The sequence below is a fragment of the Bombina bombina genome, chromosome 6 (genome assembly GCF_027579735.1).
Source record: "Bombina bombina isolate aBomBom1 chromosome 6, aBomBom1.pri, whole genome shotgun sequence".
Lineage (NCBI taxonomy): Eukaryota > Metazoa > Chordata > Amphibia > Anura > Bombinatoridae > Bombina > Bombina bombina.
Genome location: NC_069504.1, coordinates 1,113,821,074 through 1,113,846,757, shown reverse-complemented (window position 1 = coordinate 1,113,846,757; position 25,684 = coordinate 1,113,821,074). Strand labels below are relative to the sequence as shown.

At 37.9% G+C, this 25,684-nt stretch overlaps 1 protein-coding gene across 2 annotated transcripts in view; it reads left to right on the top strand.

Annotated features, from left to right (window-relative positions):
• Window positions 1-25,684, top strand: part of PKP2 (plakophilin 2) — a 214,735-nt gene that overhangs the window by 61,424 nt on the left and 127,627 nt on the right. For both annotated transcript variants that reach the window (XM_053719062.1, XM_053719061.1), the window contains exon 4: window positions 2,865-3,012. In XM_053719062.1, coding sequence (XP_053575037.1) covers window positions 2,865-3,012 — 148 coding nt within the window. The remainder of the gene's footprint in view (window positions 1-2,864; window positions 3,013-25,684) is intronic.

The following is a 25,684-nucleotide window of genomic DNA, read 5'->3' as shown; positions in this document are numbered from 1 at the left end:
TTATCAGGTAAGCATACATTTTTGTTTTTTCTGAAAAATTTCAAATTACTTCCATTTTCCCCTGTATCATGTGACAGCCATCAGCCAATCACAAAATGCATATAGGTATATACTGTGACGATTTCCACATGCTTAGGTAGGAGCTGGTACCTTAAAGTGTGAATATAAAACAATTGTGCACATTTTGATTAGGGATGGACAAATGTTTCGCAACATTCGAAAAATGGAACTTATTTTAACACGTTTGTGTCGAATTTCCGTACAACATTCTAACATTTGTTTATTGTAGTGGTATTTCTAATACAGTACTCTCTTTAAATGTAATATTCGAACAATTTGAATTGATATATTTGTATCTATTATGTATCAATTTACTAAATTCCGTATCACATGACCTTTTGAACTTCTGAATGGTATTTGTTCAATAAATAGAATGTTACATTCAAAATTTCAAAGTGGATATTTAATATTATTATAAACATTAGAAAAGGAAAGTAACATTCGAAAACCGGAGATAAAATTTGATTACCGAATTTTAATTGATTTTCGTTCTTATCAACATTCGATTGTCCAAAACAAATATCCACAGGACTATTTGTTCTACCATGCGAATTACACTTTCACCACATTCGCTGATCCATAATGTTGATATTTGAAGTAAATTGTATTTTATTTTTTTTATTGCATGCTTTTATCTGAACCATTAAAGTTTAATTTTGACTTTTGTCCATTTTAAAGGTAAGAAATGTGGTGTACTTTTAACATTGCAAAAAAACAAAAAAAAACTAAATAGGGCCAATATATTGAATTCTAAACAGGCCAAGGGCAGGTTTTCTTGCGGTGAAGGCTTTTGAATTTGATAAATCTAAAAATAATTTGAGCACCAATGAGCTGACGCACATAAAACAGTATTTTTTTTCTCTATTTAAAAAAATAATAAAAATAAAATAAAACTAGGTTTTGTAATAAAATGCTCTAGAATTTAAAAATCCCACAAATCCTTTGCAAAACATCTCTTCTAATGGATTTAACGTGTTCTGTATGTAGAAGATGTGCTGTCATGAACCTGTCGGCTTTGATTAAAACCTGCTGGAAATAGTTTATACAAAGGGCACTATAAGATGATTTATGTTCAGCTGATAAGATAATTTGCTGTTAGTGTGTTAAGAAGAAACAGAAACCACTATGTTAAAGAAACAAACAGAGGTCCTGTCTACATGTTGGAAACCCAAATCCTGTATTCAGACCAGAATGCAGGACTTGCTTTGCGATGGGGCTTAATTTATGAAACTGCGGCTGTAACTTCAGAGCCGTTGCGTTGTCATAAGAACGCTACTTATATTAACTTGTCTGCAGCCTCGGAGGTTTGCGGACATATCGGACTCCTTGTACGCGATAATTGACAATTCCTGCTGTACAAGAGCAGGGGGAGGGCCACACAAGAAAATTATTGTGCAATGTTAAAGGGACATTAAATATTATAAGTATAGTAGTGAGTTTATTACGCGCCTGCTACCTCTAGTCATGGGTGCCACCAGCAACTCTCCACCATCACATACCAGCAGTGTAACCAAGGTTCAGGAAATGTATTGCATTTAAAGGGACAGTCAAGACCAAAATATACTTTCATGATTCAGATAGGGCATGTCATTTTAAACAACTTTCCAATTTACTTTTATCACCAATTTTGATTTGTTCTCTTGGTATTCTTAGTTGAAAGCTAAATCTAGAAGGTTCATATGCTAATTTCTTATACCTTGAAGGCCAAATCTTATGTAAATGCATTTTTACAGTTTTTCACCACTAGGGGGCGTTAGTTCATGTGTGTCATATAGATAACATTGACCTCATGCACGTGAAGTTACCTAGAAGTATACACTGATTGGCTAAAATGCAAGTCTCTCAAAAGAACTGAAATAAGGGGGCAGTTTGCAGAGGCTTCGATACAAGGTAATCACAGAGGTAAAAAGTTTATTATTATAACTGTGTTGGTTATGCAAAACTGGGGAATGGGTAATAAAGAGTTTATCTATCTTTTTAAACAACAACAATTCTGGTGTTGACTGTCCCTTTTATGTCCCTTTTTAAATTCCAGCAGCGGATGCTGCATTGGAGGCCTGTACGCGGTTAGACAGGTCCCCCGCACATTCATAAAAGAGGTTCCCTACAGTTCCTTTGGGAAGCTGAAAGCCCAGGTCTTAAGTCTAAATAAATAAATGTTTAAGTAAGTGTAGTTATAAAAAAAAGTCTCCTTTTCCTGTAATTTACCTTTGAAATTTTTCAATCCCCCCATGTATCTATAAAGTAATGGGTGCTGCTAATGTTAACTTAGGTTGATAAAGTCTTTGCAGTGGTTAAACACAGTTATATGCAGCTAATAGAGCAAAAAGCACAAACACATCACATTTTTATATTTGCACTTTTATGTACTACACATAGAGTTGCACTCCTCGAACCCCACATTCTACTTCAAATAAAGAATACACTCACTGATTGGAGCATATGCATGTATTTCTGCCTCTGATTTGCTCATAAACTGCATCATCTCATGTGGAACAGAAATACAACTTTTAACTATGTTGGAGTTAAATATAGTAAAAATAATCTACACTATATAGACATTCTTCTAGCTCCTAAAAATGTCTGACCCCTAAAAATTCTTACTGGCTCCTAAATTTACCAACCATTTTACTTTTATACTAAAATGTCTTTTTAAGTTTTTCATCCATAAAGAGTTGCACAAATATGTAATTATTGTGTGTGTGGTATCAGCTTGGGTTGTGTCCTGCTCCGTACTGTACTTTCAAAATCAGCTTTCCAGTCATAAACTTAATTATTATTTTTTGTAATTCTCTCTGTTTTAGAAACTCCCCGGGGATTTCTGAGGTGGAAATGACTTTAGAGAGAGCCATAAGCCTACTGGAGACCACGTATACTAATTCTGAATGGATAATCGCTGCATCAAGTTTTATTCAGCATGAATGTTTTCAGAAGGCGGAAGCCAGGCGGCAGGTGAGTAATTGTACACGCAAGCTGCCTTATAGTTGCCAGCCAATGAGGTGTGTCTGATATATTGGTATCTGCTGCAGAGACTTATGGGAGAAACAGTCTTCCACCAGTTGGGTGTTGCCTTTGGTGTGGTCTAGATTGGTTATATGCAGCAAATCATGTTTTGCACACTGAAATGTTTGTTATAGAGAGACGTAAAACGTACAAATTCTGTAGCGGTCACAGATTTTATTATAAAGACTATTGATGAGCCATAAAAAAGGAAAAAGCTCTGTGTAAAATAATTTTACTATTGCACTATTTGCAAATAAACTCCATAGCAGCCATGCACTTCTGGGTACCAGATAAACACATCTGGTCACCCAATGACAAGAGAAATGTGTGTGCAGCCACCAATCAGCAACTAGCTCCCACTATTGCATTGCTGCTCCTGAGCATACCTACTTATGCTTTTAAACAAAGTATTACAAGAGTAAATGTGTCTATAACCAAAAACATAACTCTTGACCTGATTCTATATGTAAAAATAATACATTCCTGAAGTAGCTCCCTCATTAAAGGTGTCAGGGGTAAGTCTAGGGTAGGAGAGGTTCCACCTACTCATTTTTACTGTCCCTTTTAAAATGGCCATTAAAGTTAAAATTTAACAATACGTAAAATGTTTCCTTAAAAGTATGATTATTGCAATACTGTATACATTCATGAACTATTTTGCTGTCTTTTTACAGCGAAATACATCTGAACATTGTGCTTGTTGATACTGTTAAAATCTCCTATTCTTTCAGGGCTGGACTGGGACAAAAATAGGCCCCCAGGCATTTTAAAGCAAAGTGGCCCTCCCATACACACACATACTCATATGCACATACACACACACTCATATGCAGGCACACACACACACACTCATATGCAGGCACACATACTCATATGCACATACACACACACACACACACACTCATATGCAGGCACACATACTCATATGCACATACACACCACAGATTCACTCCAATGCACGCACGCTACATATCATACATATTATGCTATGCCTATGGCTCTTATCTGCTGTCAATATCTATGTTTCTAATAGTAGTAACAAGCACTGTCAGGGACTTTAAAAATGCCTGGGACAAGCATAAGGCTATCCTATGAACTAGATAAGTTTATACTGTTAGGTAATATCGAGCAGACTTGCTGGGCCTATGGCTCTTATTTGCTGTCAATATCTATGTTTCTATATCACTACAGAAGAAATTACACTCACAGTGGGAGGTGGAAGAGCTACAGCTCTACAATTTTCATTTCAATTGTTTTTTCTAAATATTTTTCAGAGACAGAGATAAGAAAGGTGGGAAGAATTTTAGTGATGATAATCAGATCTGATCTGTCAGCAAGCCAAGCCTATGTTAATGGGCTGTAGTTTCAAAGAGAAAATCCAGCTATTTATTTTGCAAAAAGAAGCATCAATTAGCAATTTTTACTAAATTTTATACGCTGCAGCTGGTTTAACAAGTCATTGGGAACACATTCAGGAAAAGCTATTTTACAGCTGACTGTCCCTTTAAGGGAAGAAAAGGGACAGTGCTGACTAAATCTTTCTTTAACTGCACATGTGCAAACAAATAATTCATGCTCCAATCCCATACATTTGTATTGATTGGTTAGTAAGAGTCCTTTTGTTCTGTGGGACAGGAAAATCAGAGAAAAGAAAAATTATAAAATATGGTTTTCATTTAAAGGGCGACTGAACCCAATGGTTTTCTTTTGTGATAAAGATAGAGCATGCAATTTTAAACAACTTTCTAATTTACTCCTGTTAGCAAATGTTCTTCATTCTCTTGGTATCTTTATTTGAAAAGCAAGAATGTAAGTTTAGATGCCGGCCCATTTTTGGTGAACAATCTGGGTTGTTCTTGCTGATTGGTTGATACATTCATCCACCAATAAACAAGTGCTGTCCAAGGTTCTGGACTTTCTTTTTCAAATGAAGATAGCAAGAGAACGACAAATATTTGATAATAGGAGTAAATTAGAAAGTTGCTTAAAATTGCATGCTCTATCTGAATTGTGAAAGCAAAAAAAAATTGGGTTCAGTGTCCCTTTAACAAAGTAAAGCTGCATTATTCACTAAAAAAGTCCTATATATATTCATAAATAAAGTATAATAATAATATAAATGTACATTATTATTCAGCATTCAGTTTGTGTTTAATGTCTTTTTTATGTCTTGTCATTACACTTGTATTAACTATTTATAGGCTCCATATAAAGAGAGACCACTTGTATTAACTATTTATAGGCTCCATATAAAGAGAGACCACTTGTATTAACTATTTATAGGCTCCATATAAAGAGAGACCACTTGTATTAACTATTTATAGGCTCCATATAAAGAGAGACCACTTGTATTTTGGAGAATCCTATAAGGTGGCTATTACCTTTGACATTGGGTACTTGGGCATATGAAGAATAGTGTTTAGTTCGGTGCTTTGATATGTTCATAGTCTACATTTCTGTTGAACTAAACGATCACTGTGTAATTTTTGAGATTCTTAAATGTGAATAATGTGTAAATACCTTCTGCGGAGCATTTATCTTTGGGCAGTGTTCACGCTTCTGGATTTGTGAAAGTTTGGCTCAGCATTTATAATTGTATGTTGCAATAAATTGTACCTGTGCAGACAGTCCCCACGTATACAAGCACAGAGAAGTGCTCAAACTGAATGATCTCACTGACTAGCGTTTGGTTCTATGGGCATGACGTCAGCCTTTCTCTCAGGGGCGGAACTACCATTGGTGCAGTGGTACCAGGGCTTAAGTGCTGGGGGGGGGGCATAGCAGCCAGTGTATTCTTAGGCGTGTGAAGAATGTGTACAAGGAGCCTTTTATTAGTGTGTCTATCTAGATATCTATCTATCCTTAAAATCATGCATTTTATTACTATTGCTTACTACTGAATTACCTTTGAGGGGCCCTAAACATTTTTTGCACCATGGCCCTCAGTTCAGTAGGTCCGTCCGCTACTGCTCTAGCTCCTGTATAAATGTTTTGTTGTTTGATCTGTAATAACTTTGAAGCTGGTCTTCTGTTTTATTTGCATATAACTTGTGGAAAACAGAGCTGTGCTGTATTGTCATGTTATTTAAGGGACTATTCAATGCAGTAGAATCACATAATTAACAAGTGCATAATAAAAATACAGTGCAATAGTAGATTTATTCTGACAATTTTTTATTTTTTTCTTCCATTTTCCAGCCCACTGTATCATGTGACAGACATCAGCCAATCACAGACTACTATTCTTATACCCTGTGAGCTTGTGCACATGCTCAGTAGGATCTTGTTTCTCAAAAAGTGTGAAATATAAAAGGACTAAGCAAAATTTTATAATGGAATTAAATTAGAAATTATCTTAAAACTGCTGCTCTTTCTGAATCATAAGTTTGTTGACTTGAGTGTCCCTTTAAATTTGAAACCCCTCTCCCTTTTGCTCAATGAGATCGGTTTCCTTGCAATAGTGTATTCTATGTTTACATCAGTTTGCTGTTGAATGTCTGTAGTAATAAAAAGGAAATTCTTTGTGATTATATGAGTTAAATGGGGTATTTTACCAGAAGAAAAAAAGGCACCAAAAAGATTTGGAAGAAGCAAATCAATTTGTACAGACCCTTAAAAATATTCAAAATGCACAAGGAGAGATCATGATGACTTTCAGTAAATTTCATGTAATGCAATGTTTCTGTAATGGGATGTGTGTATATAATGTGCGCCATTTAGGGCTAGATTTATTAAAGCCCTACGGCTGCAAGTTGTCACAAGAACTTGCTCACCGTCATTTATCAAGCAGCGGTCACCAGACCGCCGCTTCCCTAACCTCTTCGCCACCTCTAATGTGGCGAAATTCAATCTCCTCGGTCTAGTCAGACCGAGGAGATTGACAGCTTCTGCCCGCACGTGATTGGCTGTGCGCGGGCAGGGGGCGGGATTGCACGCGGGTGCAAAATTGCGTTCGTGTGCAATGGCGAATACCTGCGGGTAATTTCGCCCCACCACAGGCGAGCTGAGGCGTACAGGTTTAATAAATCTAGCCCTTAATACGATCAGTCTAAAGAAATATAGCTAAAGGGCAAGCTGTGGGAGGTACAGTATATCAGTACAGACAATTCCACAATACCCAGGAAAGTTGGGAACTTTGATCTCTTGGTAGCATGAAGCTGGTAGTCAGTTAAACAGACGTAAAAGTGATGGTAAACTCTCCCCTTTGTATAAACAAATCCCAGTATATTAGCGATATTTTATCAGTGCTTTACAAATATGTTCAAAAATTAGGAGCCAGTAAGAATATTTAGGTGCCAGGCATATTTTTAGGAGCCAGACAGTTGGATTTGTATATAGATATATGGAGAATAACCCAAAAAGTTATGAGCCAGGGGTAAAATTCTAGGAGCCAGTGGCTCCCAGGCTCCTGGGTTTGTCGAGCCCTGTTTTAGATGGCATCAGTTGAAATAAAGATGCACTATAACTTACTATTTTTATTTTGTGCTGTAATTCAAATATCCCAAGCTCTGACCGCCCACTTCAAAAGTATTTTTTTTTTTGTGAGCTTATGGTCTGTTATCTAAATGGCGCTCAAGATACAAAAAAAATAAAATAAATATGTGAGTGCTGTATGGCTAGAGCACTGATTGAAGCGTGGCGTATTCACATCTAAAATGTATCTGTTCATACAAAGAGGAAAGTTTACCCTCACTTTCAAAATTTTATGTATATATGCAGATTCTATATATATCAGCAAACAGGTGACACACTGCAAAAAGCTCTGCATAAAATACATGTTTTATTGGCATTTCAAATATTATGTCGAAATCAGATTTTGCCGGGTTTCACTATTTCCGAGTTGTCTAGACTCTAGGCGATTCATTCCTTGAAACATTGTGTATTTGTGTTTGAGTTTCTTGCTCTGACCAATCAGTGGCCAGATGTAAAAGCGCCCCTGCCCTGATATAAGCTATCACTATGCAGCAATGTAGCTGGTTAGGCAAATTGCATCTTACTTAAAGGGACATTAACCACTAAATAAATGTTTGATATAATGGTGTATTCAAAGCAAAGATTAGCCTGAGAATACTATGCAGATTTCTCTTGTAAAGGTGTATCCAGTCCAAGGGTTCATCCATTACTTGTGGGATATTCTCCTTCCCAACAGGAAGTTGCAAGAGGACACCCACAGCAGTCTATATAGCTCCTCCCCTAACTGCCACCCCCAGTCATTCTCTTGCAACTCTCGACAAGAAAGGAAGTATCAAGAGATATGTGGTGACTTAGTGTAGTTTTTACCTTCAATCAAGAGTTTGTTATTTTTAAACGGTACCAGCGTTGTACTGTTTTACTCTCAGGCAGAAATTGGAAGAAGAATCTGCCTGGAGGTTGATGATCTTAGCAGTTTGTAACTAAGGTCCATTGCTGTTCTCACACATAACTGAAGAGTATGGAAAGAAAACTTCAGTTGGGGGGATGGTTTGCAGATCACCTGCTTTGAAGTATGTTCAGTATATTTTTTCTAGAGCGATAAGGTCTAGAAAATGCTGACAGTGCCTGGTATATTTGAGGTAAGCCTGATACAGTGATTTAACAACGACTGGGATCATGCTTACAAGATAAGGGTAATATTCATGTTAATTCTCATATTACTTAGTGTAGTTAATCATCTATTTGCAAGTGGGTGCAATGCTGCTTTGGTCTCTTATACACACTGTAAAAAATTTTAACACTGTTTTGCAGTTTATGTGGTAGTTTTTTTTTTTTCTCTTAAAGGCACAGTACCGTTTTTGTTTAATTGCTTTTTCACATTTATTAAAGTGTTTTCCAAGCTTGCTGGTCTCATTACTAGTCTGTTAAACATGTCTGACATAGAGGAAACTCCTTGTTCATTATGTTTAGAAGCCATTGTGGAACCCCCTCTTAGATTGTGTACCAAATGCACTGACCTTTCTATAAGTTATAAAGACCATATTATGGCTTTTAAAGATTTATCACCAGAGGTTTCTCAGACTGACAAAAGGGAGGTTAAACCACCTAGCTCTCCCAATGTGTCAGAACCTATATCTCCCACGCAAGTGACGCCAAGTACATCTGGCGCGTCCAATGCGTTTACCTTACAAGACATGGCGGCAGTTATGAATCATACCCTCACAGAGGTATTGTCCAAACTGCCAGGGTTACAAGGAAAGCGAGACAGCTCTGGGGCTAGAACAAATACAGAGCTTTCTGACGCTTTAGTAGCTATGTCTGATATACCCTCACAATGTACAGAAGCCGAAGCAGGAGAGCTTCTATCTGTGGGTGACATTTCTGATTCAGGGAAGGCGTTACTTCAGTCTGACTCTGAAATGACAGCATTTAAATTGAAGCTTGAACACCTCCGCTTGTTGCTCAGGGAGGTTTTAGCGACTCTGGATGACTGTGACACCATTGTAGTCCCAGAGAAATTGTGTAAAATGGACAAATACTTTGCAGTGCCTGTTTACACTGATGTTTTTCCAGTCCCTAAGAGGTTTTCAGAAATTATTACGAAGGAATGGGATAGACCAGGTTCTCTCCCCCTCCTGCTTTTAAAAAGATGTTTCCCATAGATGCCACTACACGGGACTCGTGGCAGATGGTCCCTAAGGTGGAGGGAGCAGTCTCTACCTTAGCTAAGCGTACAACTATCCCCGTCGAGGACAGTTGTGCTTTCCTAGATCCAATGGATAAAAAATTAGAGGGTTTCCTTAAGAAAATCTTTATACAACAAGGTTGTATTCTCCAGCCTCTTGCATGCATTGCCCCAGTCACTGCTGCAGCGGCTTTCTGGTTCGAGTCTCTTGAGGAGGCTCTACAGGTGGAGACCCAGATGGATGATATCCTAGACAGGCTTAAAGCTCTTAAGTTAGCCAATTAATTTATTTCTGACGCCGTTTTTCATTTAACAAAGCTAACTGCTAAGAATTCAGGTTTTGCCATTCAGGCGCGTAGGGCGCTATGGCTTAAGTCCTGGTCAGCTGACGTTTTTTCAAAGTCTAAGCTTCTCAACATCCCCTTCAAAGGGCAGACCTTATTCGAGCCTGGACTGAAGGAGATCATTTCTGATATTACTGGAGGAAAAGGCCACGCTCTTCCCCAGGATAGGTCCAACAAATTAAGGACCAAACAGACTAATTTTTGTTCCTTTCGAAACTTCAAGAGTGGCGCAGCTTCAACTTCCTCTACTGCAAAACAAGAGGGAACTTTTGCCCAGTCCAAGCCAGTCTGGAGACCTAACCAGGCTTGGAACAAGGGAAAGCAGGCCAAAAAACCTGCTGCTGCCTCTAAGACAGCATGAAGGAGTAGCCCCCGATCCGGGACCGGATCTAGTTGGGGGCAGACTTTCTCTCTTCGCCCAGGCTTGGGCAAGAGACGTCCAGGATCCCTGGGCTCTGGAGATTGTTTCCTAGGGATATCTTCTGGATTTCAAAGCCTCATCTCCAAAGGGGAAATTTCATCTCTCACAATTATCTGCAAACCAGATAAAGAGAGGCATTCTTACGTTGCGTTCAAGACCCTTCTGGTTATGGGAGTGATCTACCCAGTTCCAAGGGAGGAACAGGGGCAGGGATTCTATTCAAATCTGTTTATAGTTCCCAAAAAAGAGGGAACTTTCAGACCAATCTTGGATCTCAAGATCCTAAACAAATTTCTCAGGGTCCCATCCTTGAAGATGGAGACTATTCGAACCATCCTACCTATGATCCAGGAGGGTCAATATATGACTACCGTGGACTTAAAGGATGCTTATCTACACATTCCGATACACAGAGATCATCGGTTTCTCAGGTTTGCCTTCCTAGACAGGCACTACCAGTTTGTGGCTCTTCCCTTCGGGTTAGCCACGGCACCAAGAATCTTTACGAAGGTTCTAGAGTCCCTACTGGTGGTTCTAAGGCCACGAGGCATAGCGGTGGCTCCTTACCTAGACAACATTCTGATACAGGCGTCGACTTTTCAAATCGCCAAGTCCCATACGGACATTGTTCTGGCATTCCTGAGGTCTCACGGGTGGAAGGTGAACGAAGAAAAGAGTTCTCTCTCCCCTCTCACAAGAGTTTCCTTCCTAGGAACACTGATAGATTCAGTAGAAATGAAATTTTTTCTGACAGAGGTCAGGTTGTCAAAGCTTCTAACTTCCTGCCGTGCTCTTTATTCCACTTCTCAGCCGTCAGTGGCTCCGTGTATGGAAGTAATCGGCTTAATGGTAGCGGCAATGGACATAATTCCGTTTGCCCGCCTACATCTCAGACCACTGCAACTTTGCATGCTCAATCAGTGGAATGGGGATTACACAGATTTGTCCCCTCTGCAAAATCTGGATCAGGAGACCAGGGATTCTCTTCTCTGGTGGCTCTCGGGTCCATCTGTCCAGGGGAATGAGTTTCCGCAGGCTAGAATGGACTATAGTGACAACAGATGCCAGCCTTCTGGGCTGGGGCGCAGTCTGGAACTCCCTGAAGGCTCAGGGTTCGTGGACTCAGGAGGAAACCCTCCTTTCGATAAACATTCTGGAACTAAGAGTGATATTCAATGCTCTTCAGGCTTGGCCTCAGCTAGCTGTGGTCAGGTTCATCAGATTTCAGTCGGACAACATCACGACTGTAGCCTACATCAACCATCAGGGGGGAACAAGGAGCCCCCTGGCAATGTTGGAGGTTTCAAAGATAATTCTATGGGCAGAGGTTCACTCTTGCCATCTCTCAGCCATCCATATCCCAGGAGTAGAGAACTGGGAGGCGGATTTCCTAAGTCAGCAGATTTTTCATCCGGGGGGAGTGGGAGCTCCATCCGGAGGTATTTGCCCAGTTGATTCAACTATGGGGCAAACCAGAACTGGATCTCATGGCGTCTCATCAGAACGCCAAGCTTCCTCGTTACGGGTCCAGGGATCCCAAGGCAGCGCTGATAGATGCTCTAGCAGCGCCCTGGTCCTTCAGCCTGGCTTATGTGTTTCCACCGTTTCCTCTGCTCCCTCGTCTGATTGCCAAGATCAAGCAGGAGAGAGCTTCGGTGATTTTGATAGCTCCTGCGTGGCTACGCAGGACTTGGTATGCAGATCTGGTGGACATGTCATCCTTTCCACCATGGACTCTGCAGATAAGGCAGGACCTTCTACTTCAAGGTCCTTTCAAACATCCAAATCTAATTTCTCTGCATCTGACTGCTTGGAGATTGAACGCTTGATTCTATCAAAGCGTGGTTTTTCTGAATTGGTCATTGATACCTTAATTCAGGCTCGAAAGCCTGTCACCAGGAAAATCTATCATAAGATATGGTGTAAATATCTTCATTGGTGTGAATCCAAGGGTTACTCATGGAGTAAAGTCAGGATTCCTAGAATCTTATCCTTTCTCCAAGGAGGATTGGAGAAGGGATTGTCAGCTAGTTCCTTAAAAGGACAGATTTCTGCTCTGTCTATTCTTTTGCACAAACGTCTGGCTGAGGTTCCAGACGTTCAGGCGTTTTGCCAGGCTTTAGTTAGAATCAAGCCTGTGTTTAAACCTGTTGCTCCGCCATGGAGTTTAAATTTAGTTCTTAAAGTTCTTCAAGGGGTTCCGTTTTAACCTTTGCATTCCATAGATATTAAACTTTTATCTTGGAAAGTTCTATTTTTAGTAGCTATCTCCTCGACTCGAAGAGTTTCAGAGTTATCTGCTTTACAGTGTGATTCACCTTATCTGATTTTCCATGCAGATAAGGTAGTTTTGCGTACTAAACCTGGGTTTCTTCCTAAAGTAGTATCTAATAAGAATATCAATCAAGAGATTGTTGTTCCTTCATTATGTCCTAAAAAATGAGGCCTCTGTTGAACAGATTTGTAAGGCGGCGACTTGGTCTTCGCTTCATACTTTTTCTAAATTCTACAAATTCAATACTTTTGCTTCTTCAGAGTCTATTTTTGGGAGAAAGGTCTTACAGGCAGTGGTGCCTTCCGTTTAAGTTCCTGCCTTGTCCCTCCCTTCATCTGTCCTAAAGCTTTGGTATTGGTATCCCACAAGTAATGGATGAACCCGTGGACTGGATACACCTTTACAAGAGAAAACAAAATTTATGCTTACCTGATAAATTTATTTCTCTTGTGGTGTATCCAGTCCACGGCCCGCCCTGTCATTTTAAGGCAGGTGTTTTTTATTTTAAAACTACAGTCACCACTGCACCCTATAGTTTCTCCTTTTTTTTTGCTTGTCTTCGGTCGAATGACTGGGGGTGGCAGTTAGGGGAGGAGCTATATAGACAGCTCTGCTGTGGGTGTCCTCTTGCAACTTCCTGTTGGGAAGGAGAATATCCCACAAGTAATGGATGAACCCGTGGACTGGATACACCACAAGAGAAATAAATTTATCAGGTAAGCATTAAATATTGAAAGAATAAGCATTAAGTTTTAGTCTCCATGAAGTATTTTGTTTTTGCCGCCATGTTGTAACTTAAAGGGACAGTCAACACTTTGAGATTGTAATATAAAACCTTTAATTATAGCAAAGCAACTTTAGATATACTTTCATTATTTAATTTGCCCCCTGTTCCCAATTAACTCTAAAAATAGTTGATTGGCTTCTCCAATTATGGCAAGTCGGGGGGGTATTTTTTGTTTTAAAATCTTTTAGACTTGGCAAGAATGTCTTATAATTAAAATGTGTTTATTGCTACATTTCACTCAAATGAGAAGTAGAGATAGGAGTGTTAACCTATTCTAATAATGTTCAGACTCTGCTAATATGTTAATCTATTGGAAGACTGCAGAAAAATGTAATTGCAAGGTGTTTACTGCTCCTGTTATCCTAAGTTTAAATGCCTGTTATTTCCTTTACTGAGGCCAGTGAGAGACAGTTATAAATGTTTTGCTAAATTCTAAGCTTGAATTCTAAAATCTAGAAACCTGAACTAAGAGTCCCAATTAGTAATCTACTCACTACTCACCTTAAAGGGACACTCAAGTAAAAAAAAAAAAAAAAATTATGATAGAGAAGCAGTTTTAAGACACTTTCCAATTTACTTTCATTATCAAATTTTGCAGTCTGTTTTTATATTCACACTTTCTGGGGAACAAGATCCTACTGAGTATGGACACAAATTCACAGGATATACCTATATTAGTCTTTGATTGGCTGATGACTGTCACATGATACAGGAGGCAGAAAATGGGATACAAAATAAATTTGTCAGAGTACAGAGTATTTTATTCAGAGTAGGTGTTATTGCAATTGTTAATTATGCACTTGTTAATTATGCAATTCTACTGCATCGAGTGCTCCTTTTAAAGGGACAGTATACACTCATTTTCATACAACTGCATGTAATAGACACTACTATAAATAATAAGATGCACAGATACTGATATAAAAATCCAGTATAAAACTGTTTAAAAACTTTATGGACTATATAAATAGATCTACAAAACATTTATGCAAATAAAAAATGAGTGTATAATGTCCCTTTAACTCCAACTCTGTGACAATGGATTGGTTAAACTTCACCAGTCTCACTGCACCTATTAATATATTGTGTAGTTTTGAGAGATTCTGAAGATTAATTGTACAGAAACCTTTCCCTGCCTAATGTGATCTCAGGGAGGCCAGTGGGCTCTGACAGCTGGAATTTCACATGAGAACCTCAAAAGGATTTGGTCAAAGCAACAAGAGTTTAATCCGTTGTGGAATTCAGAATGTATTTCTGAAATTCATTTGAGGCTACTCTCGCAGTACTATAATTTTAATACAAACTGTTGGCTATACAATGACTTAAGCTTGTTTACAGGGTCATGAGGCACTTGGAGATTGTGACATAAAATGTTTAATTATTCACAGTAGAAAAACCTTTGCAATATACACTCCTTTTATTTATTTTCCTTGTTTTTGTGTAAAAAATGCTTGTCCTTGTTCCATAGAGAGACCAACATTTTTTTACTTAGGTTTTCTTTATAAAAAGAAATGCTGAAAATTACCTAAACTATCTACTTACTAGACAGCAGTTGCCTAGAACACTGGACAAACGTAGTTACAATGATCTCCAGTAAGCCACAACAAATAAAGATAAGATAAACCTACTCACCAGGGTTTTCAAGTAGTTTTGCAAATTATTAAAGGGACAGTGTATTGTAAAATTGTTTTCCCTTAAAGGGACAGTCTGCTCCAAAATTGTGATTGTTTAAAAAGATAGATAATCCCTTTATTACCCATTCCCCAGTTTTGCATAACCAACCCTGTTATATTATTAAACTTTTTACCTCTGTAATTACCTTGCATCAAAGCCTCTGCAGACCACCCCCCTTATCTCAGGGCTATTTACAACTTGAATTTTAGCCAATTTGTGCAGTCTCATGTGTCACTCCACAGGAGTGAGCACAGTGTTATCTATATCGCACACATTAGCTAGCTCTGTTTGGTATGACAAATTTACAAAATATACTGAGATAAAGGCAGCCGGCAGGGGCTTTTAAACAGGCAGACATTTAGAGTTTTAGATGTTATAAAGTATATTAATATAACAATATTGGTTGTACAAAGCTGGGGTTGGGTAGTAAAGGCGTTGGCTATCTCTTTAAACAATAACAATTTTGGAGTAGACTGTCCCTTTTTTAATGGATTAAATAAAAATAGGAATAATTTGTTTTGTTTTGGATAATTTCGTTTGTTACTTTTTTTAATGGTAGTTTTTTTATTTTTGTAATTTTAGTGTATTTTTTGTAATTGTAGTTTTAATTTTTTAGTAATGGTAGTTTTTTTTTTTTTTTTTTTAGTAATGTTAGGTTTTATTAGTGTAAGCTTAGGTTTTATTTTTATTTCACATGTACGTTTGTAAAATACGTTTATTTTAACTAGGTAGTTAGTAAATAGTTATATTGTAGCTAGCTTAATATAGCTAGCTTAATATATATAGTTTAATTTAGGATGTTGCGATGTGGGGGGCACCAGTTTAGGGGTTAATAGGTTTAGTTGGCGATGTGGGGGGGCAGCGGTTCAGGGGTTAATGGGTTTAGTTAGTGTTTTTGTTAGTGTTGGTGATGTGGGTGTACAACGTTTTAGGGGTTAATAGGTTAAGTTAGTGTTGGTGATGTCAGTGAACTGCGGTTTAGGGGTTAATAGGTTTAGTTAGTTAATATTCTTTAAAGAAATATTTTTCCCAAAGATTATTTTCAATTACCAATTACTTGCGTGCAAAATCACTGACTTAATGGCAGATTTCTGTGAAAGGTTGCAGCGTCCAAGAATTAATCTGTGAGATTCCCCCCTCTACACACACACTTTAATTAGGTGGCAAGGCAGTGTTTATATCTTAAGAACATACATGTCTCAGGTTCTTCATTAGTTTATTTAAAGGGACAGTAACCCCCAAAAATATCATTTATGATTTGGATAAAACATACAATTTTAAACAATTTTCCAAATGACTTTTATTATCAAATATGCGTCATTCTCTTATCTTTTGCTGAAGGAACAACATTGCACTACTGGCAGCTAGCTGAACATATTTAGTTAGCCAATCACAAGAGACAAATGTATGCAGGCACCAATCAGCAGCTAGCTCCCACTAGTGTAGGATCTGTGCATATTCTTTTTCAACAATGGATACCAAAAGAACAAAGCACATTTGAAAAAAAAAATTTTAAAAGTGTCCTAAAATTACCTACTCTCTCTGAATCGTGCAAGTTTAATTTTGACTGTAAAATGAACCTTGAAGGGATCATTTTATTTGAACCAATTGATTCCATTCCAGCAAAGTCATTGTTTAATATGATTTTTTTTTATTAGATCTGCCAACTTTGCAGAAAAAGGGAAAGTTACCCCTTATAGAAATGAGAAAAAGTCACTGGACAAATATTACCTGATCCATGATATTTAATAGCTCCCAAATCCATCTGGTCTTTGCTGCTGCAACTATCCATTCACTAACTAAAGCAGAGATATGGCCATGGTTTCTGTTATCTAAGGGGAGATGAGTACGGCAGCTGATTGGCTGTAAAATTAATGTTGCCAGGATCCAGTATTCAACCCAACAGTCCTTCATTTTAACAATAAAATTAAATCTTCACAAAAATACTGGATACATAATGTTCAATGTTTTTTAAAGACCCAGAGAGTTGGCAAAACATAACAGGCCTCCTATGCCTAAATGCATTACAATTATGGAGCAGAAAGAAGGGGCAGTCAAGAGGTTATGTTCTATGTTGTCTATTTTTTGAGTTTAAATTAAGGCTGACCCCGGAACACACATTAAACTATCCGTTGTCACATGTGTAACTCAGCACCCATTGATAGTTAGTGCTGTGTAAGGATACAGAGAGCAGTGCTGTCGTGGAAACGGTTAGCTATTTACATGGAACACTGATTCATTCTTGACTTATAGTTCTGCTTTATGCAACATACAAATGCTTCTTGTCATTTTTTTTCAGGAACTGATTTGTTTTGTTGGTAGAAATTAGTAGGACATTGTGAATAACCTGATTTAAAAGGATTGGAAAGTATAAGGTTTGTTTCCAGGTTGTGCAGAAATATAGGAACTCAGCTGCAGACTTAATGAGAACTGAATATGTATCACTTTGTTGAACAGGCTATTAATTAGCATAGACTGTTTGATAAAGTGAAATAAAGTTAATGTAATTTACATAGGAGGAGATAGTTATAATTCACTCTATTATTGTAACTGATATCAGTATAGGAGTAAGATTCTGAAATGTAAGCAGAGTTCCAAATTACTCATACATAGATTAGCAAGCAGGTATTGAGGGGAGTAATGTGCACAGAGAGGATTAGCACAGTTCGTCCAAAAGGTAAGCTAGCAGGTTTTAACAAAGGACTTAGGTGTTAAGTTTTCCTTCACAGCGTTACCATGATGAGGGAATTGCATACGAGACACAGAGTCTTTGTACTAGCCCGCTATAGAGCCGAGATCAGTAACCGCTGGTAGGAGGAGCTGAGACTCTGACTGACAGCGGCACAAACTGTAGCTCCGGTCACAGAAGAGGTAAGCGGCTGTCTCTAAATGAGAGTTTGAATTGTAGGTGAGACAACCGTTGAGTGCAATGTCAGAGGGCTTGATAAGATGGTAAGTGAAGTCCCACAGAGAAGGCGTGTGGCTTGTAAGCAGCTGCAGGGAAAGTGCCGATTACGGCAAAACATGAAATGTGATAAAACCTTTGTGCAGCAGAGGGTATTAGGAGCTATATGAAAGTCGCTGTGTTATAATCCTCCTGAGGTAAAAGGATAAGTAGAATCCAGGTGACAAAGGAATAAAGCTTTGTAATCCACAAGGAGAGCTTGATAGAGAACTCAGTAGCAAAGGATAGCAGGACTGCTACAAACAGCTACATGTGCAATAACTAAGCACCTGTCTGCAGTCAGGTGATGACTTAAATGCAGACAGGTAGAGACCATGTGATTGAAAGGTAACTGGAAAAAGCGGACTGGAATCCTTACAGAAAGGTAATAATAAACTTGAATAAATCTAAAATGGCATGTTATTTTAAGACACTTTTAAATTCACTTCTGTTTTGAAATTGTTCTCTTGGTATCCATTGTTGAAAAATATGTACATATCCTACACTAGTGGGAGCTAGCTGTTGATTGGTACCTGCGTGTATTTTTCTCTTGTGATTGGCTGACTAGATGTGTTCAGCTAGCTGCTAGTAGTGCATTGCTGCTCCTTCAGCAAATGATACCAAGAGAATGAAGCAAATTTGATAATAGTAGTACATTTTGAAAGTTGTTTAAAATTTGTATGTTTTATCTGACTCCTGAAAGAAACATTGGGGGGTTTCATGTCCCTTTAATATTTAAACCATGTCACAAATACAAGAAATCATTTTGTATATACATATTAGCTGGGAAGTTTAATGACTAAGTTTGTGCCCCTCAATGACCACATGTGAACTTGCTGGATGTAATATATTTTACAATTATAAAAAAAGAGTGATGAGTCCCGGTATCCAAAAAAGTAAAAAAAACAGCTTTATTCTTCAATATTTAAAAGTGACATGGTACACACTGTTAGAAGTCTGGGTTTACGCGTTTCGGCCGGGGCCGTACTCATAAACCTGATAAGGCACCGGTAAGTGCCATTTAAAAAGGATTCAAACTTAATGATTATTGGTTGGTGTTAAACCACACCCCTCTTAACCATTTGCTAACAGAACATACACAAATGAGATTAAACATAACAGAGTCTTATACAATCCTAGAAATATATATGTTGAAACACAATATAGCCATATAGATATTTGTCAATGTGGGGATAAGATATGACAATATACAAATTGAAGCGTTAGATACAGCACACATGAATTGGTTTATACAAAACGATGTCCCATAACACGGATAGACATTTAAGTAAATATAATTCAGCCTAACAATATTATTGTATTGTACAAAGCGATGTCCCTTAACCCGGTTAAACATTTGTGTGAAAGTAATTCAGCCTAAACAGATTTATGTTAGACATCTAGCTATATTGTTTATTTATTCTGAGTACCAACAGGTCACTTCACGTCAAATCGTGATGATGCAAACTACTTCTTTCACGTCTAGTAGTGATAGATGTAGGGATGCTCTTGTGTACTAGAGGCTATTAATATTGTTGATTTACTCATGTTTGGGCAAGATGATTGTCATATGTTAAAAGTATATCTCGGACATGAGCACAAAAAAGAGAAGTATGTATAGGTATACCTATAAGAAATCTGACCCTTCGAATAAGTAAGTAATTGAATAAGTGGATAAGCAACTAACTATAAGATAAGGATAAAAAATATATCAGTAAAATAAGTAAAGTAAGTTTACTTATTGTAATTTATCTTATTATAGTTTGCTAGCTAGTATCTTCAATTCACTCTCTGGTATAGTTCTACATGAAGCCAAGACAAGTAAATAATGTAAACTTTATAATCCTATAAGCCTAAAATGCAAGACTCTGAGGTTCACTGGACCATGCACAAATTATTTCCAATGGTTTATTATATCAAATTCAGAATTAAAGCCATAAGGAACCTGAGTATTGAGCTTCATGATCCAGTACACCTCCTGCCTTGCAAGTAGTTGGTCTTTATTGCCTCCCCTAGGGGGCAATCTTCTAGTTTCAATGCCTCGCCATCTAAATGATCTAGTGTCCTTGCCGTGCACCTCAATAAAGTGCAGTGAGAGTGCAGAGCATGGTTTCTCATATTTGATGTAACCTAAATGCTCATGGATCAGTGTTCGGACTTCTCTTTCTGGTCATTCCAACATACTGCTTTAGAATGTGTATGGCACTCTGAGGTACATGACATAGGAACTGGAACATTTAATGCATCCTCTGGTAGTGTGGTGGTACATGAATAGAATTCTTTCCCTTCGGTTATAGAATCGCAGGCCTTACATCTGTGGTCTCCACACCTGTAGGTTCTGTTGACCTGCAACCAAGAACCTACATTCTTTTGTTTGAAAGGTAATTGGCTTGGGGATAAGATATTACCCAAGGTGAGATTTTTTTGAATAAACACACTTGAATCCCTTCTCAGCTGTGGATTTCAAATGAACATCACCCAAGAGGATGGGAAAATATTTCTTAATGATATTACACACAGAGGTGAAATCTGAAGAATACTGGGTAATGAAAGACAGAGGTCTATCGTCTCTGTTCTCCCGCTTCTTGGGTACAGTGGCATCCCTACCTGCCAAAGCAGTTTTTCTGGCCACATTGTTCAATAATTTGGGCGAATAGCCTCTGTTTGATCTCCTTACATTCTTCAAAGAAGTCACTATCTTGACTACAAATTTTCCTTGCTCTCAAGAATTGACTTTTCACTATTCCCTTAAACACATGGGGAGGGTGACCATTTTTTTTGTTGAGAATCGTATTTCCTGATATAGGTTTCCTGTAAATCTTTAAATTTATCTTATGTTCCACGGGATCACCTATCAAGGTGATGTCCAAAAAATTCACTACTTTACTATGCCACTCATAAGTAAATTTTAGACCATGTTGGCCTTCATTTAAGTACTGAAAGAATCAGATTGCTCTTTCCTCAGTAGATGACCAGATAAATATCAAATCGTCGATAAAACGACAATAAAAGACTACTTCTGCTCTGAGGGGGCTATCACCACCATAAATGAAGACAAGTTCCAGCCAGCCCATAAACAAATTGGCATAAGAGGGGGCAAATTTAGCCCCCATGGCTGTACCCTGTCTCTGAAGGTAAAACACCCCCTCAAAGCAGAAGTAGTTATGTTCCAACAAATACCTGGTAACCCGTAAAAGGTATGCTACAGTATCTGATGTGAGATCAGAACTAGAGGTCGAGAAAAATTCTATAGCCTCTAAACCCATGCTGTGGGGTATGCTGGAATACAAAGAGACCACGTCTATGGTAAGCCAACTATAGTGGTCATGCCATTCAATTTGTTCCAGCATACCCAGCACATGTGATGTATCTCAAATATAGCTAGGCAAGGCTAAAACATAGGGTTGAAGTACCCCATCAAGCCAGTCACACAAAGGCTCCAACAAAGAGCCTATGCCTGACACGATGGGGCGACCCTTGACATCCATTAGACTTTTATGAACCTTCAGCAGGTGGTGGAAGACGGGGATGATCGGATGTTTAACATATAGGGAATCCGCTGTTTGCTGATCGAATATTCCCAATTCCACCCCGTCATCCAGCATCTGCCCAAGCTCATATTGAAAAAGTTTGGTTGGATTTTGGTCAACAGTTCAGTATGTGCATTACAATTCACATCACTCTTAGAGCTAACTAGTGGCAATGACACATTAAATCCGTTTGAAGCAAATACACAAACATCTACACCTTGATGGTTGCATCTTGTATTTCCAAGTAACTTATTTCTTGAAGTGGTTCTTCACATTTTGGGGCTGCTTAAAATGTTGCATCTCATAAAATGAAAAAAATCATAAAACATAGTGAGAAATGCTTCCACAGACCAATAACCAAAGTCTTCTCTTATTAAATGTCACTATGAAAAACCTTTCTAGAAACACTAACATGTTGGCAAAACTGTGCAAAAATAAGAAAGTATACTGATACGGTAGGGAAGTGCGCTAGGCTAAAATATATCAAACTCCTCACTAATCCTAAAACCCTCTTAATAGGAAGCAAAGACGAGTACAAATTCAATAAAAAGTGAGGACGCTAGGAATAGCTAAAGATATTAAACAAAACAAAGGCTGTGATAATGTACCTCACAATTTATTAAAACACATAGCAAATGTAGTATATATACCTATCTAAAACATAGAAAGTGATAATAAGCAAAATTTGGACGTCTCTGATATTAAAAGGCAATGATATTCTTAAAATTAGCCTAAAACACGTATATGCGCATATATAAGATTACTTAAAAAACCACATAAAAGTAATTAGGATTATTGTAACCACCAAAGTATCTAGTTAAATCTCCAAACCAATACTTTAGCGTGCACACCAAAAAACGTCACATTTCAGCAGAATTACTGGTAGGTGGTTTAAAGTACAAGGAAAAGAACTGCTACATATCAACGTGTTTCTCCCTGCCTGATGACTTTTTCAAGAAACATCCAATTTTGCTTATTATCACTTTCTATGTTAAGATAGGTGTGTATGTATATGTGTGTGTATGTATGTATGTATATATATGTATATATATATATATATATATATATATATATATATATATATATATATATATATATATATATATATATATATATATATATATATATATATATATATATATATGTGTGTGTATATGTATGTGTATGTATATATATATATATATGTGTGTGTGTGTGTATATGTATGTGTATGTATGTGTGTGTATATATATATATATATATCTATATCAAATAGAAAAACGGGATGCAGACGTCTTTGTTCCAAATTCCAATACTTGTTTTATTGCAAGATAAAATCATCCATGTTGTACATGATCAAGGATTAATCACACAAATCCAGCATAGGCTTGTAGGTAAACTGCTGCTGACATGTTTCGCCACTCACGGCGTAATCATAGCTACAGATAAAATCCCAGCATACCTATTTAAGGCAGCTGGTAAAACCCAATTGGTTAAAACTTGATTAACAAGGCATGCTAGCTAGAGGTATTTAACCCTATATTCACTGAAAACATTTAAACCATTAAGGATTCAAGCCCTGTTTATTGTACTAAGGGACTTATTATCTACAAGATTTGAGAATTGAATTATATGCAAAAACACTTCAATCCCTTTAGAAGTTAATAATTGAAGTACATATATACAGAAATAGGCGATGTTTACGCCAAATATAGAAATGCATTTAATTCTTAGTCTTCAGTGAACATAAAGAAAATTGAGGCCCCTGATTTAGCAAAAAATAATAATTCCTATTCCTCATATATTAGGTACACTAAACTTGTTAAGTTTAACAACAGTTATATACAAGTCTTTTTAGACCTTTACAAATTGACACAAAAATCATATGTGTGATATTCAAAATAAGGAGGGCAAGGAATTAAAACATTGTTACTGTTTTTCTAATTTCAAATGACAGTGCTGAAAACAAAGTTGATGATACTGACCAAGCTGAAAGATGCATTAAATTATATTACACATTAAATGTAATAATAGAAGGAGTAAAAACATGGTGTATGCAAATACACAAAAAATACACCAAGGTATCTTATATCTAATATCTGATATCTAATACCTGATCACTGCTGCAAAAGAGGGGAATGCACAAATTCGATTTTATTTCCAGAAGTTGATTAAATCAAATTCGGAGTTCAGACCCGAGGGTACTCGGGTCTGAAGTTTAAAAATCCAATACATCTCCCTCTTCTGCAGCAATCGATCCCGGTCTCCTCCCCTAGGAGGACAATATACTCTTTCTATAGCTTGCCATCTCAGGCTTTTAATATCTTTATTGTGGCATCGTGAGAAGTGTCTAACCAAAAGTGTGCTGGCTTCTCCTGCTTGAATGGTAGACAAATGGTTACGGATACAAACTTTTACTTCATTTGTAGTTAAACCTACAATATTGTAGGTGGCAGGAGATCCAGGCGAGTACGTATACTACATAGGTAGAGGTACATTTCAGACAACTGGTGATCGGAAAAGTTTCACCAGTAACTTCTGATTTGAAAATGTTAGATACTAGGATGTACTCACACACCCGACATTTTTGTCTGCATTTGAAAAGGCCTTTGTGGACCAACCACAAACTCGTTGGTCTGTTTAGCTCAGGCAAAGATGAAGGTGATAATATGTTCGCTAGAGTTTTAGCCCTTCTATAGGAACATCGTATGCCAGTTCTGACACACTCCTCCAATTTGTCATCCGCTGAAAGAAATCCATAGTGTTTTTTGATAATCTTACATATTTCAGTATATTGTGGGCTGAAATCGGTGACAAAAGTTACACCTTGGAAGTTTGTGTCAGCGCTGGCATCAACTCTAGAATGTTCCTGAACCAAGCTATTCCTGTCAAACTTCTGCACCTCTTTTTGTGCTCTGTGGATGACCGAAGTGGAATAAACACGTTGCCTTAGACGATTGCTAAGTGCTAGCGATTGTTCCTGATAAGTGTGGTTCACAGTACAATTACGTTTAACCCTGATGAATTGTCCCTTTGCGACAGCAAAGGGAACATGCCGGGGATGACAACTGTTAGCATGTAACAGTGCATTTCCAGCTGTGGGCTTACGATAAATTTTACAAATGATCTTACCATCACTCGTACCTTGTAAAGTGATGTCCAAAAAGTTAATGATGTTGTCATTAAGTTCAAAAGTAAATTCGATGCCAACATCATTAGTGTTTAAGGAGGCTACAAAGTCTGATAAGTCCCCTCCCATCCATATGAGAAGGAGATCATCAATATATCGTCCATAATACTGGATCATGTGCCTATGGGAGTTGCTATCTCCATAGATGTGGGACAGCTCCCACCAACCCATAAAAAGGTTGGCATAGGAGAGGGCAAACTTGGCCCCCATTGCTGTCCCACATCTCTGGAGATAGAACTCCCCCTCAAACTTGAAGTAATTGTGCATGAGGAGGAAACTTAGCACCCTCAGAATGTACTTTTGAAAGTCCTCACTGAAATCTGAATAATTCTTAAGAAAGAATGACACAGCTTCCAGACCTTTCTGGTGTGGGATGGAAGAATAAAGAGCGACTACATCGATAGTCGCCCATCGATATAGACCAAAATTCCAATCCATAGGTTCCAGATGTTCAATTACATGCTTGGTATCCCTAAGATAGCTGCGTAATAAAACAAACGGTTGGAGGATACCATCCATCCATTGGGACACGTGTTCGGTCAGGGAACCAATCCCACTAACAATGGGGCGTCCCTTGACATTGGTAAAGGATTTGTGTATCTTGGGAAGATGGTGGAAGATGGGCACTATAGGATGGTCCAACACACAAGAACTCAAAGGTGTCAGTGTCAAAGTGCCCATCCTCAAAACCATCATCCAAGATACCCAAAGGTTCTCGTTTGTAAATATTGGTGGGATCACCAGACAAGGGGGTATAGTGCTCAGGATTCAGGAGCTGGCGTAATGCTTCCTGAACATAATCTGTTCTATTAAGAATCACTATAGAACCACCCTTGTCTGCTGAGCGCACTACAATATCCTCTCTGTTTCTTAATTCCT